Here is a 14,934-nt window from a genome sequence, read left to right as displayed (position 1 = left end):
TTCTGATCTTTGATGAAATGTTTTATCACTGGTTACTCCAATACATACCATCTACATAGTACTACCCTTTCAAAAAAGCTTCCTTTTCCAAGGCCCTTATTTTGGCTGCAGATGTGGCTGGCCATAGTCAAAGTATCTTACCCAAGTGGTCATTCCCCTAGATGAAAAGCGAGCTATATTATCTTCAAAGTCAATGCCACCTACTCCAATTACATCCATCTGGTCAGCAGGGTTATTGAGAGTCCTAGAACAAGTTGGGAGATAGGAAGACAAAAAAAAACAAACCCAAACCAAAACCACTCCAAAGCCCAAGACACAGTCATAAGTTTATCCTGATAATGAACACGCTACCATCAGATTTTTGTCAGACACTCTTTTTAACCTCCACAGAAGCAAATTTTGGTCCTACTTGATACAGTTATACTTTACAAGTCAGAGCAACTTTTCAGGCAGTTAGTAACTCAGTAAATACCAAACCATGTATCTTGAAGATAAAATAAAATCTGGTTTTAGGCATTTATTTTAGAAATACACCACAAATCATTCTGGCTTGATCCCTTCTATATTCCTTAAGCCCAAGATCAGTACCCAAAGATGTCTGCTCACACTAACAGGGAAGTGTCAGGTGGAAGTACTGCCATTCTTCTTTTACTGACTTTCCACTGTTTCAATGAAAAATATTTAACTAAGTACTTCACAAACTGCTGTACTACTACAGCAAGTGGTAAGTACAGTGGAAAAGAGTTTAACTTGAGTCACTTTCTATAAACAGATTACAGAAAAAAGGAGGAGGGAAAACTTCCTGACCAAGCACAACTACTTCCAAAAACATGTAATAACAACATATTTGCTTTTCTTTGAAGCGGTCATTGAAACTTACCCATACAAAGGGCCGTCATTGCCAATAGCAGAGACCATGATGACGTTGTTAGCTGTCAGTTCCCACACCTACAAAAAATAATGTTTATAATAAGGCTCTGCCACCAAAAAAGACTTTTCTAACAAACGTACACTCCATGGGGCCTGACATAAGCAAATGATTAGACCAACCCCTCTTTCTTACTGAGACTTATAAAATACTTCTCACTGCTATACTCAGTATTAAGCTCCAAACTTTCTTAAGATTATGTGACCAATAACCCAGCCTTGACAGCAACACTGCTGATAGTATGTATTTACGTCACACCAAAGGAAAAACTCCTGTCCATAACAAAGCACTCCAGATGCCAAAGTCAAGTTATTCTGACTCCCCTCCAGTAATACTCTGGGGAGAGTAGTGAAGTCACTGTCAAACTATATTTCAGTGCAGGTTATCATAATAAAAAAGGAAGAATTTCTATGCCTCAAATCCCTTAATTACCCTTTATGAAGAAAGGTTTTATCCTTTTTTAAAATGTAAATTAATTAACTTAGTGCTTTCAAAGGACAGATCAACAATTCAAGGAACCACGACATTTACAAAGACAAAAATCTAATTCTGTCTTATCCTGGAATGAATCTCTTATCACATAGCTGAATCAACTACCTGTACTTTTTACCTATTTGTTCTTAAACAATTTGCTGCTTAATTCACGCTATACATATTTTTACTATGAAATAAATTAACCATGCAGAGATTGGGAAAAAAAAAATAAAAAGGTGGATTTCAGTTAAGCTTCTTGTACTAAGGGCCCACTTAGTTGCCTTCTTGGGGGTCACACTTCCTAGCAGTACATACAGCATTTTGTAAAAGGGCATGCTTCCATAGTTCTGTGAATATCTGGGTTGTGTTTGGGTTTTTTTAATCCATTCCTTAAATATATTCCTAAAAGCCTCTACACTGTACAAAATTTCTCATGCAAATGAAACTCCACAGAAACTGTCGGCAGCACCAGATCCTGTCAGCAGCTGTGGCAAACAAGTAGCTCTGCAAGACTGACATTTGTGTGATTGATATAAATGCCATGACCACGTTACTGCCTCGTATTAACCTTGTCAACAAACGGATGATCCATGAAGTCTGGCCCACCAATACTTAGATTCAATACATCTATCTTCTTTAAAATTGCATAATTAAAGGCATCCAGAAACCAAGATGTATAGGAGACCTATGTAAGAAAGAGGGGGAAAAAAGCTATCATTGGAAAATCCAGTGATTCCACAACAATACAGACTTCAGACAGAGAGGAGAAACAACACCAAAATAAAGAACAAAAGTGACAATGGTCTCCTAGTATTTCTAGTGCTCAGTACATTTGAGTGATCGCTCCAACATTATACAGATCAGACTTCCACACATTTTTTCTGAAAAATATACCAGATTTGGAAACTGTAAGACGTCTTGTAGTAAGTCTCTTTTAAACAGAAAGATGTATCCTTCCCATTTATCAAAGAAAGTATGTCAACATTTACAAGTACTTGTAATATTCCCAAAGGAAAGGATTAATACAGCATTAATCTGGAAAGGCAAAAATTGAAACACATGTAAAATAGCTACCTGGTTATTGGTGAACACTCTAAAAATGTGCAGTTCTGCATTTGGAGCAAATCCCTGGCATTCTCTCATGCTGGCTATCACACCTGCTACAAAAGTCCCGTGGCCTAAACCTATCACAGGGAGAAGCAAACAAAATGTTAGAAGACAAACCATTTCATTGTCAAGGATTTGTACTGTTAAACACTGCCTATACCAAAAATCACATCAATCTAAGACTTTACAACAACCCACAAACACCGGGTTCAGTCCTAGTCTTCTTGAATCACATTTTGCTACTGGGTTCAGTGGGGCCAGAATTTCCAGCACTGTCTAGCCAGCTAGCCAGCTGATGAAGCTTTTGAGTGACACACTCTCGAGTCTATCCGCTCCTGATTGCTACCAATGAAATCAAGAGCCACACAAAGCAATCATGAGAGAAAAAAGTTATTTTGAAAAATGCAAGTCACAAGGCCAACGTGTTTTTACATAAACTTCTTAAAAGATTTTTATCCTGACTCTGCAATAAACATATTTTGTTAAGGATAAAAAAATAAGACAAGAAAAGACATTTTTTCCTCCCCTCAAACAATAACTTAGCTTTCTGCTTTCATGTGCATTATATTTCTGTGCTCCAAATTTGCCAGTTCAGCAACGATCTGGGCATAGAACTAATAGAAAGTGCTACAAAAAGCAGGTTCTGCAATGCAAAGAAATACTACCCACAATAAAACTATGGAGATGCACACAAGACTGAGCAAAATATGCATATACCTTGAACTCTGAAGGGATTAAAATGACTCACTGACCCAGACTGTATGAGGTTAATAATCTGTGAAAGCATATGGTCAGGGCAAGTTAGGGTCAACATATGAAAAAGGAACACAAACATACTGCAGAAAATAAAAATTTCTCTGGAATGTTGATAGGCATGAGCCAGCACAGTGTTTGTTGGTGAAAACTATATAGATTAGAAAAAATTCACACAAAGGTGCCAAAACTCTGATTAGTTTAGGACTGCACAATAAAGAAGGAAAATGCTCTCCCTCAGAAGTATGGAAATATGTATGCACTGTAAAACAACAGAATACATAAAAAGGAATAGGAAAGAAACAGCTTTGTGGGGTTTGCTCTCACCTCCACCTACTTTGACAACATATTTATGCCTGCATAATGTCTTCTTGCCCTGACATTTTTCAAATGCTATGATGAAACGCCACACATGATTCAAAGGAGACTTACACAACACCCTCCTGGAACCTTAATACTCTTTGTTGAATTTGGTATGAGTATAAAGTGCTCGGGACACTGCAAAATTAAGCTCAAGCTCTCAAGATACAGAGTTTCAACAGATGTTAGCACCACAGCATCAATGGCAGTTTTACAATGGAAAACAGAACATGTCAGCGTCAGGAATAATTGGACAATTGTGCATAGCAACTCACCATCATCCAAGGTTCTCTCATTAGTCCAGTTTGTTCTCTCCTTTACATTTTTGAAATGTGGATGTTTCTCACTCAGACCAGTGTCAAACACTGCTACTCTTACACCAGCACCTATAATAGAAAAGCATCGTTTTTTCTGATTCAGCTTCATAGCAAATCTCTCAAGTCAAAGAAAACTTTTATGTTTAATGTTGCATGCAATTTACAAGCTCAGTAAGTTATAAAGAAAACATACTCCAATTCAGAAATTCAACCACAGATCATAAATATGACCAACTTCTCTTAAGTACAGTACACACATACACAAAAGAACACTCCATAGGTATAAAATGCACCTCAAAACAAAGTATTTCTCAACCTTTCCAGAACTGGCACCCAATGAGAGATTAACACATAGGAGCCAATTAGCCTTTCATTACACTTCACTTGTTTTTTCAAAGGAGGTAATTGTTCTAAGCCAATAGACAAAAGCATACCTGTGTAACCCATCTGCCAGAGGACATCTGCCTGCAAGGTCTGAGCAACTTGGCGCGGGATAGCTCTCAGCAAACGCCTGCTTGAGTGTCGACCTGTTGCATGCCAGAAGCCAGAACCTAAAGAAAGACTTGCTCTTCTCAAGGGACGAGACGACTGCCATTTTTGAGTCCATCTGGTTTCATTGCAGTGCAACATTGGATCAGCTATGCAGAATGAGGATTAAGAAAAGAAAATACAGTCTGAAGAAAACCAAAAAAGATTCACTTTTTATGCAAATATACATATCATATTGTTACAACAAAAATTTTAGACGAGTGAGTATCCATTTTCTCTGACCAAAATCAGTAAAAGCTTCCATTTTATCTACTACGGATATAGTGGTCCATTGTCTCTGGTAACTGACTGCTGCAAAAGAAAAGTTTTTATGTTGTAGTTGGAATCACTGCCATGCTTTAGCAAAGGTATGACAAGACCATGACAATTTTATAGGCAAAAGAATAGATTTCTGTAAATTAAATGAAAACTGTAAGGCACTTCTCATTTGTGCAACACTAAGCTGATGGCCTGAAATAAGGCTAAGAAGACTTTTCCAAAGCAGATCTCATGCAACCACACAGAAAATTACTTACACTCCAAATATTTGAGTGATCGGAAGACCTTCCGCTGAGGTGTTACACGCTTGATGTTTGGGTGATCTTCCAGTGTCAGTACTCCATCTTTCTGTTTCTCATTGATCTGAATAACTTCAAAATCACTAGGATAGTCACTGGCTGGGTTGTTGCGAGGTACAATCCTCCAGTTCTCAATATCACTACTTTTTAGTGCACTTGAAATAAATTTACTTCTAGCTTTAGCTGTGAAGTATCCATTAAAAGCCACAATATACTCTGGAACAAGAGTACAACTTATCAGAACTGATGTATAAGCAGCTTACTCATCCATTCACATCACAAAGGTCCAAATATTTCTTTTTTCCCTTTATCCAGAACAAACAATCACAGTTTGAGGCACTTTTTTTGTTGCTTCTAGAAATCTGCAATTTATTTCTGCACTACATAATACCTTTTTTTTTTCCATCAAGAAACCTGCAAAATATGCTAAAAACCTTTGAAACAAGGTAGAATTGTAAATATCATGGAAAGGTGAAACGATGGCGGGGAGCAGGACAGAGGTAACAGACTTACTGTTACATCCAGCAGTACAAACAACTGCTTGATACACCAATTCAATATGCTTCTGGACATGTATGATTTAAAGACATCCAGCCTCTATATGGGATGGAGCTTTAGTACAAACTACTGACACCAAGTACAACACACACGGAGAACGAAGCCGGTCCCAACAGTCCAGTCCTTGATCTGGATTAGTGATTTGTGGACCTCAGCCCCAGTGCACATCACCACATGGTGAACTACACACAGAAATGTCACTACGGACATCCTGCCTGAAAGCACGCAGGTGCACACACAGCTTCACTGCAGAAACATGGATACCTGAGGCAGTAAGCGGGCACAGGGTCAAGGCATCCTACTGCTATCCTCTGCCATCTCAGCAGTAGTATCTGCCTCACTTTGCCTTTTGTCTGCTCCCCTCACACTTATCTTTACAATTTTCCCAACTTTTTCTTGACCAAAAAAACCCATAGAGATTTCTTGCCTTTCTCATCCCTTCAAGGCCCACCTGTGGTTACATTTCATAAAAGAGCCTCAACCATACCACCGGCCAGGTCCAAACAAACAGCTGCTAAACACACCAAACTGACCAGACTTGCCCACCTGAGCCTTCACACTTCATTTTCACTTTTAACATACTCTTTATTTCCTCCTCTCTTTCTTCTCTTGTTCTTGGAATCTTGTCTCCAGTTAAACCAAGAACTTTTTAAAAAAACTGTTTCTCTTTTTTAATATAGAGAGTTTAGCAGGCAACATGCTTCTACAGAAACTCTCTGAACATTACAATTGCACAAACACCACAAATCAGTAACATACACTTGAACTTCACAGGGATATTTTTTTTTACTGCTTAACTCTTTATTACCATGCTCCACGACTGTCGAAGTGAATTCCACTTTTAAAGTAAGGCGGGAACATCCGGGACATATGTGAGCCTCATGAGAGGAATTCCCTAGTCTGGTACTGAAGTGTTTTTTGCCACAGAGTAAAATAACAACCAGAACAAACCAGATGTTTGCAAACTTCATGGTCATAGAAGAAAATGGTTTCATTCCAAAAATTCCATATATTCAAATCACAATTTTTTTTCTTTATAAACTAGTTCATTTTTACTTCAGTAAACGTTGCTTTCACTGTGCTGATGAAGTGGATATTCTTAAAGCTGTGCCCAAAGTAAGTAGAGATTTCATGGTCTTTTGAGGTAAAGCCTTATAAACAGGCTCATTTCTTTCTACGCTTCTTCTCCATTTTGTATTAAAGGATTCGGTCACTCAGGATGTGGTAGCTGAGTCCTGTACTCCATTTCTGATGGCAAAGTTAACTCTCTAGAAGAATTAGCAAAGCTGATTGCAAGCCAACCTGTAAGACAAGGCAATATAGAAAATAATTAGATTCACATTTGTGCAAATGTATAGCCTGAAAATCACAAAATATAAGACACCTTTGGCAGCTAGTACTAGAAATTACACGGAAAAAGTTGTTCACGTGTTTCATTTAGTAATTTTTCATGAACGCTCAAGTCTCTTCCTTGCTTGCCCAGAGCACATGCAGAACACTCACACATTAACCTGACAGTAGAACAGGCAACAGTGACAAACAAACTCTACCACCCTTTGTGTAAGGGGAGCAAAGAGAACAAAACAATATGCCAGGCCCGTGGCAAGGAAAAGTAAAGTGCAAAATAAAACACTAACGTGATAAAATGCATCCACAGATACTTGAAAAAGCATGGTGGCTTTTTTCCAGTCAAAAATGTGGCAAATAGAAATTTTGGTATGTCATTTTACACAAGGAGAGTCAAACTCATATGCCAAGGGCTGGTAAGGACAAGAGATACTACAGGAAGCAAACTTTCAGTCCCTGTCCTTGCAAGAGAAAATCAGCATGAAAAAAGTATTTCAAATTTTTTTTGAGGTGGAATGCAAGTTACTACAATGTGGGAACCTGAAAAAATAGCGGCTGGGATTACAGATGTAAAAATGTGAAGTTAAAGGAAAGTGTTGAAAGTGTTTTTCACATGGAGGGAAGTTTCTTCCCTTTGTGTTCCAAGGTGCAAGAAGCATTAGAGAAAAATTGCAATACTAGTATTTTTTTAAATTGCAAACATTTAACCAGCAGTTGATAGATAAAAAGCCATTAAGATATGAGTGAAGAGAAACATTTTTGTCCCGTCTGTCACATGATGCGGAGAAGCAGAGTAGAACTATACATTGCTGCAGTGACCAGGATTGAAAAGTAGGAGCCTTATTAGGGGATTCAGACAATTTAGGAGAATGATGGGCTGATGTCACAGCACAACAACAGAGTGAATCAAGTCTGCATGTGACAGCTATTACTTCATTTTTATTTAACTTTATTTAGCATTCTCAAGTATTTCCTTCTAACAGGGAAAGAATTCCCCTCTATTTCTAGCTGACTGACAACACCATGACAGACTGTAAACTGCTTGCAATTACAAAGTTTCCTCTTCATCCCTAAACTCGACAGTTACAGTACAATGAATGCTGATCTTGGCTGAGCTCTGCCTACCTTACTACTTTGTTGGCTTACAAGTCCTATAGCAATAAAATAATAAATTAACTACACAACTGAAAAAAAGCTCCCACATTCTTATGGCTGATAACAGATTGTACGTAAGCACGATGCTGAAATATGATGGAAACTAAGAGCAAAGGAACAGCACGCTCACAACTTTATTCTAATACCCTTACCGTGTGGAGCTGGATAGGAACCTAAACTTGGCAACGCGCCCATCCCCTGGGACAGCTACACTTGGAGTTACTCCCCGGTTCTTCTGAAGTGAGAGTACCCCAGACCGAGCGACGGGAACTCCGCAGAGATCGCCGGCTGAGAGAAACTCAGAGAGCATCGGCGTGGAGGCGGCGGGCAGCCTCTCTCCGCGGCTTCGGGCAGCCGAGGAGCCGTCCAGTTCAGGGAGCTCTGCCCGGGCCACGGAAGGGGACGCTGGCCGCTGCTCCCGCCCAGCGCCCCACAGCCAGCGAACGAGTAAACTCGTCTATTCTGTGCCCGTTACCGCGGGTCGTTAGCACCACCCGGGAGAGATGAAAGCCCCGGCGAGAGCAGCCGGGCGCCGTGCGGGGCAGCGCCTCCCCGGCCGGGAGAGATGAGAGGGAGGGACAGCCGGACGGAGAGCGGGGAGGGCCCCGCGCAGCAGCCGCCCGGAGCACGGCGGCGGACGAGGCAGACCCAGAGACGAGGGGGAGCGGGCGAGCGAGCACCGGGAACGGCGACTGGGTGCCGCAGGCCCGGGTGCTGCCCGCCCCGCTCCGCGCCCCCCAAAGCTTGACAGCACAGCGCTCCCCCCGGCCCACGCACAGAAGCGGCGCGGCGGAAGCAGCACCGCCGCCGTCCCACTCTCCTCCCCCGCCCGCCGCGCTCACCCTGTCGCCGCCGCCACCAGGCCTGCCGCCGCCATTTTGTGCACTGTTTACCACAGCGCTCTCGCGAGAGCTCCATAACGCCGAGGGCGAAGAAGCGCATGCGCACGGCGCAGAAGGGCTGGGGGGCGCGCATGCGCGGTCGGGTCGCTGCGGCGGTGCGGCCGCGCAGGCCCGGCGGTAACGGACAGTGGCGTAGGAAGCGCTTGCCGCTGGGGCCGGTAGGGACGCCGCGCAGCAGCCGCCTTCCGAAGGTTCTTTGAGAGGCCGATTAGCTAGATGCGGCCGAGTGGGGTCTAATTCCTGCAAGGAAAACTTGACATGTGGCTGTTACCGGTAGGCACGGGTAGGCAGGCCTGAATTTCCCTCTGGACAATAAATTCAAGCATCAGTATCTTCCTACACGGCCCAGCAAATATACTGGGTACCTCCACAGAGCATTCAGTCATGAAGGCTGGGGGCAGTTTCACTATATTAAACATACGGAATTTTTGTTTTGGTTTGTTGGGTTTTTGTTTGTTTTTTTGAGAGCTCTACTCAGCATTTTACGTGATACAACTTAGAATTAAGTTATTTACAAACAGATTTGTACCTAGTCTCTTACTGGATGGGGATGAATACTAAATTATTCTTTACCAAACCTACTCATAAAAGCTTTGTGGGGGACAATCACTATTAAAACTCCAGGTTCTAACATCACCAGTTTAGAGCTACTGTGGAGGAGCAACAGCTACCCACTTCGTAATCGCGACTGCATTACTCAGCAACACAATGTGACTGTTGTACATCCTCCAGTACAGATTTCAGGGAGCAAGCTAGTGTAGTATACTGACCTCCCATTGTCCCCATCGGAAATACAGCACTGTAACACTCAAGCAACAAATACTAGCACAAATGAGGGGAGGACTGCTGCTGTGTAGAAGATACTGCACAGGTATTTAATTGGTTTGGTACTCCAGTATAACACTACAGCAGCAGTACTAACGGGTCCATGATAATATAAAATACAAAAAAAGATTGAAAACATTCTTCTAAGTCGCATGCCTCTTCCAGGTAGCAATTGTGCGTACACAGAAAGGACAGCTTTCCTGACTCTGAGATGTAGAGCCTGCAACACATAATGAGCAGTATATGACACCAGATGACTTCTAGTAAGTACATATGCATAAACATATTTATTTATATAAACAAAAGCATCCAAATCATACCACATCAAAACTTCAGTAAGTTGTTTTTTTTTAATTATCTTAGGAAACCAATCACTATTTTTAAATCAAAACATTATTTCTTCATTATTTTTCTACAGCTAATGTGTTTTTATATTCTTTATTGAATTCTCCAGCCATATTTCAGATTGCTGAAGCAATATTTAAAGTACTATCAAGATCATTCCCACCTGGAGTAAGAAAGCATACGATCTTATCTCCAAATTCCTTTACAGCTCTGTGAGACCTTTTCAGTCATTTAAACAACCTCCAAGTCAATAGTACCTTGCCATACACCTTAAATTTTGAGAAGTTCCTTCAATAACATCATTCGAAAGCAACAACATTTGCACTTAAAACATACAAACATCTGCCTAAACTTAGAAGACAGAAAAGTTATGCAAAACTACATATTAAAGAAACTTAATACAGTTGACTGGGATTGTCTTTTTGAACAGCGTGATTTTTTGGGGGCCCATTTCTAACAGATTTGGAGAATTCTCAAATTCTGTCAACTTTGCAAGTTGACACCATGTAGCCCTATGCAAGAGACAGTCATTTACGGTCAGAATTAAAACTATACCTGCTCCTGCCCAATTACCTTGAAGAGACGGTGAATGGAGATTAACCTCAACAAGACCAGCTCTTTGTCGTGGAGGAAAAGCAGCGGAGGAGCTATTTAATACAAGGATACAGAGAGGATCCAGACTTCTGATGTCCAGGTTACACATAGCTTGTTTAGCAAGGTATGGGTAAGTTGCAGTAAGTCCACAAAGGTTCACTAAACATTTTTGCAGCACTCTGATCAGAATATACTACTTGTTACGCAGGGCATCCAAATACTCCTATTTCACTTTGTGTGTTAAAGCTTCCTTGCGTACAGTTCTGCAAAAATACATTGCAAACCATGCCCAGATCCATTCAGGTAGGTGCTCACCCAATGTGAACTGTGGAGAGGCACAGGGAGACAAGAGAAAAAGAAGAAAGGAAGGGACAGATTAAGATATATTCTATTAAATAAACAAACAGTTTCTCAAGTTGCCACTAAAGCAAGGCAAAACCTGCTTGAACATCAGCAACTAAGCCTTAAATTCAACCCCCTAGAAGTAAATATATTTAGCCATTTTGGAAGTACTGCCCACAGCTGAACAGTTAGGTTCTGCAAATAAATCCCGAAGTAGTTTGTTCAAGTTCACAACAGCAATACTGTCCACTTCCTTTAACTGCCACATCTTGCCAGAATCCTTCCCGTCTTATTTTATTCCTTTTGGACTAATCCCCTCTTCTTCAATTCCTTCTACTTGACCTAATGCTATAGAAAGCCACCTGAGATGCGACCAACATTCATAAAATTACTCTGGAGCCCACAGTCTGCCCCCCCAAATGAAAAACTAACATATGGAGGACCTGCTTCCAGGCAGCTTAGGATAAAGAGGTGGGCTTTTTTTTCTGCTATTATTCCATCCTCCCTGCCCACTCTTCCCCAAAGCAGAAATATGCTCAATAAATTAAGATTGAAAAAAGCTACTTCTGTTCATAGAAGACAGTGAAATGCTTGTCCTATCAGCAACACCCCACGTGAAATGAGATACTCATGTTTTTGAACAAAAAGTTGTCTCTTTCCCATTTTTGCTGGGCATTGCAAGTGGGAATTGGATTCACTCTCTCATTCTAAAAATAAGCATGTCCAAGCATCATTTTCTAAAGCAGAATTAGTGAGAAAATATGGCACAATGCCTTTAAGTCCTACAATAGATATTGCACTTCTTCTGAATAAAAGCATAGTTTTCATTCAGACTCCTAAGAAAGTAAACAGCTTATTTACTTCCGTTGACAAACATGAAATAGTTTAAGGAATTCTATTACCTTTATTGCATGCTTCCAGTAACCAGTAGTCCTTGTGGATAACCCAAGAGTAGAAATAGCATGTCTTACATATTCTTCAGCAGAAGGAAAAAAGAAAGATCTCCTTGATACACTGCTGCCGCACTCTGCCATGTTTGTAACAATTATGAATGGGGTTAAACTCTGAACAAAAATTCCTTTTGAGGCATATTCATAATGTAGTGCTCTACTGAAATAGTCCAAGTAGGTCTAGGATGACAAAAGCAGAAACAAACATCTTTTTTCTTTCTTTTTTCTAAAAACAATCAAGTCTTAGGGCAGAGGTTTATTAAAATTACAGAAAAGTTGTAGCATATTTTATACATAAGCTAAAAAAATAAAACCTCGAACAAATAGCATAAAAATACACATTTCTAAAGCATTACCAACATTTCTATTTGTTGTTATTTGTTTGCTAAAAACCTGCAACAGTACAGTAACTTGCAGGACAAAGCAACCTACTACTTACCTTACTTACTAATGCCTACCTACTTTAGGTAAACAAAACAAACCAACCACTTCAAACACGATACACTGTTAATGCACAAAGAGGCTTAGGAGGCTAGAGCAGCTTGTTCCCACTTCTGTGCCAACGTAACTGTACAAGGGCCAGGCTTTAAACTGGATTGCTGATCTAGGATTTGGATTAATGATGGCAGCTACAGGAAGAAACTTTGGTACACTTGGTTTTGTTCTGTTCTTTTTCATTCAGGCCTTTTAATTGCTTCAGTTCAGAGTGCAGTTCTACATACACTTAGCATAACCAAGGGGAGATACTCTGCAACAGAAACGGGAATCTTAAGCTAGTTTCTACACTGAAGAAAATCTGCAAGGAGTTTTATGCCTTGGGGTAATGAGAGCTGGTTTTGCTCCAAGCAAAAGGAAGTACTTGCAAGAGCTATCCCAGGAGCAAGGCTGCACAGGGGTTAGGCTACAGCAGAGGGCAGCCACCGACAGCTGGGAGCAATAACCGCTTGTGTTTAGACACCAGATTTAGGCAAGATCCTTCTACAATCTCAGTTGCTTTTGTGGAGTCAGCAGGAAGTCATCCAGTGTAAATTCACATCCCTGCATGCATTCGTACTTCCAGCATCACCCAGCTGCCCCATCCTATTCATTGACTGAGTCTCCTCAGGAAAAATAATTATGGGGGGAAAGTTCTTTTCAGTTCTCCCCAAATACGGTGCAGACAATGGTGTAAGAAGCCTTTGCCCCTTCGTGTTAGGTGAAGCAGTGGCTTGATTTGGCCACAGCCCTTGTCACAGTAGTGGCCTGAGCATGAGTACAGGCGCTCTTGCTACCAAATACTAGTGTGTAAGTAGCTTGAGCTATGCCTGCACAGTTAGCTGAAGAAGAGAGATTAAATTCTTGACCCTTTCAATGGGTCATAGAACTGCCGCTTTGCTTTGCACATCATTCCTCCGAGGAAGGTAACATTTTTCCTAGAACTGTTATGGCACAGTTCACATATAATCCAGATAGCACTGACTTTGGTTCAAAGCCCAGTATTGGTGAGGATAAAGACTTTACTGCATATTGCATGTAACATTCACCTCTGGTATTTGAACAAATCCCTAGAAAACTTTCAAGTATATTTTGATATCCTTGCTGAATGTGTTCACAACCAACCAACCTATAATGCATCCACTTTCTAAGGCATGCCATTAAACATTACACCCCAACTTACTTTAGAGGCTCCATAGATTGTCAACATTGGTGTCGGCTGACAACAGGATGCAGAAGAAACATTCACAATTGCCCCTTTCTTCTTCTCTACCATGCCTGGCAGCACAATATGTGTCATCATGTTAGCAGAAGCAATATTTATGTTGATCATGTCCCACAGCACATCTTCAGACACGTTGGTAAAATAGTCCGGGTAGGGATAAAACATTCCTACGTTATTCACCAAAATGCCAATTTCTCTGTCTTTCAGAGCCTTCTTAATGGCTGTGTAAGGCTCACGCCCCTTGCTGAAGTCAGCTACTATGAAATCTGTTTCCACTTTATAGGTTTCAGATATGCTTCTAGACACAGCCTCTAGCTTCTCTTTATTTCGGCTGATTAAGATGACGTTGACATGACGCTTCGCCAGTTCTTCAGCATACGCCTTCCCGATACCATTGGTGCTACCTTTAATAGAAAATAAAAAAACAAGGTGAAAAATCAGAGCAGCCCCAGCCTTCTCTTTTGCCAGTTCTTTCATTTATAGCTTTATTCCCTTCTCTGAAGATCACGTGGCACTGAATATGGTGATCTCAAAACCACAACAATAAAGACAATGTTGTCATAGCATCATAGAATTGTTTAGGTTGGAAAAGACCTTTAAGATCATCGAGTCCAACCATTAACCTAGCACTGCCAACTCCACCACTAAACCATGTCCTTAAGCGCCACATCTACACATCTTTTAAATACCTCCAGGGATGGTGACTCAACCACTTCCCTGGGCAGCCTGTTCCAGTGCTTGACAACCCCTTTGGTGAAGAAGTATTTCCTAATATCCAATCTAAACCTCCCCTGGTGCAACTTGAGGCCATTTCCTCTTGTCCTATCACTTGTTACTAGGGAGAAGAGACCAACATCCACCCTGCTACAACCTCTTTTAAGGTAGTTGTAGAGAGCAGTAAGGTCTCCCCTCAGCCTCCTTTTCTCCAGACTAAACAACCCCAATTCCCTCAGCCACTCCTCATAAGACTTGTTCTCCAGGCCCTTCACCAGCTTCCTTGCCCTTCTTTGGACACGCTCCAGCACCTTAATGTGTTTCTTGTAGCAAGGGACCTAAAACCGAACACAGTATTCAAGATGCGGTCTCACCAGTGCTGAGTACATGGGGACAATCGCTCCCCTAGTCCTGCTGGCCACAGTATTTCTGATACAAGCCAGGATGCTATTGGCCTT

At 41.1% G+C, this 14,934-nt stretch overlaps 2 protein-coding genes across 6 annotated transcripts in view; both read right to left on the bottom strand.

Annotated features, from left to right (window-relative positions):
* MBTPS1 (membrane-bound transcription factor peptidase, site 1) overlaps positions 1-9,034 on the bottom strand; it is a 28,381-nt gene extending 19,347 nt beyond the window's left edge. The window contains exons 1-9 of one of the 3 annotated variants that reach the window (XM_010584579.1): positions 8,948-9,034; positions 6,412-6,905; positions 5,004-5,261; positions 4,374-4,577; positions 3,898-4,008; positions 2,477-2,586; positions 1,971-2,087; positions 881-948; positions 142-244 (exon numbers count right to left, since the gene is read on the bottom strand). In XM_010584579.1, the coding sequence (XP_010582881.1) occupies positions 142-244; positions 881-948; positions 1,971-2,087; positions 2,477-2,586; positions 3,898-4,008; positions 4,374-4,577; positions 5,004-5,261; positions 6,412-6,598 (1,158 nt within the window). In that variant the 5' untranslated portion in view covers positions 6,599-6,905; positions 8,948-9,034. Of the gene's footprint in view, positions 1-141; positions 245-880; positions 949-1,970; positions 2,088-2,476; positions 2,587-3,897; positions 4,009-4,373; positions 4,578-5,003; positions 5,262-6,411; positions 6,906-8,257; positions 8,881-8,947 lie in introns of those variants that run through there. The other 2 variants (XM_010584571.1, XM_010584587.1) reach the window with 2 other exon arrangements.
* A 732-nt stretch (positions 9,035-9,766) lies between these two features.
* HSDL1 (hydroxysteroid dehydrogenase like 1) overlaps positions 9,767-14,934 on the bottom strand; it is a 9,067-nt gene continuing 3,899 nt past the window's right edge. Inside the window, exons 3-6 of one of the 3 annotated variants that reach the window (XR_775441.1) lie at positions 13,721-14,166; positions 12,016-12,243; positions 10,751-11,096; positions 9,767-10,052 (exon numbers count right to left, since the gene is read on the bottom strand). Coding sequence is in view for 2 of the 3 variants with exons in the window: in XM_010584599.1 (XP_010582901.1) it covers positions 10,995-11,096; positions 12,016-12,243; positions 13,721-14,166 (776 nt within the window). In the remaining variant the exon portion in view is untranslated. Of the gene's footprint in view, positions 10,053-10,123; positions 11,097-12,015; positions 12,244-13,720; positions 14,167-14,934 lie in introns of those variants that run through there. The other 2 variants (XM_010584599.1, XM_010584612.1) reach the window with 2 other exon arrangements.

The sequence above is a fragment of the Haliaeetus leucocephalus genome, unplaced genomic scaffold (assembly GCF_000737465.1).
Source record: "Haliaeetus leucocephalus isolate CR32 unplaced genomic scaffold, Haliaeetus_leucocephalus-4.0 Scaffold92, whole genome shotgun sequence".
Lineage (NCBI taxonomy): Eukaryota > Metazoa > Chordata > Aves > Accipitriformes > Accipitridae > Haliaeetus > Haliaeetus leucocephalus.
The sequence above is the reverse complement of the archived record's forward strand: the minus strand, read 5'-3'. Positions and strand labels throughout refer to the sequence as shown.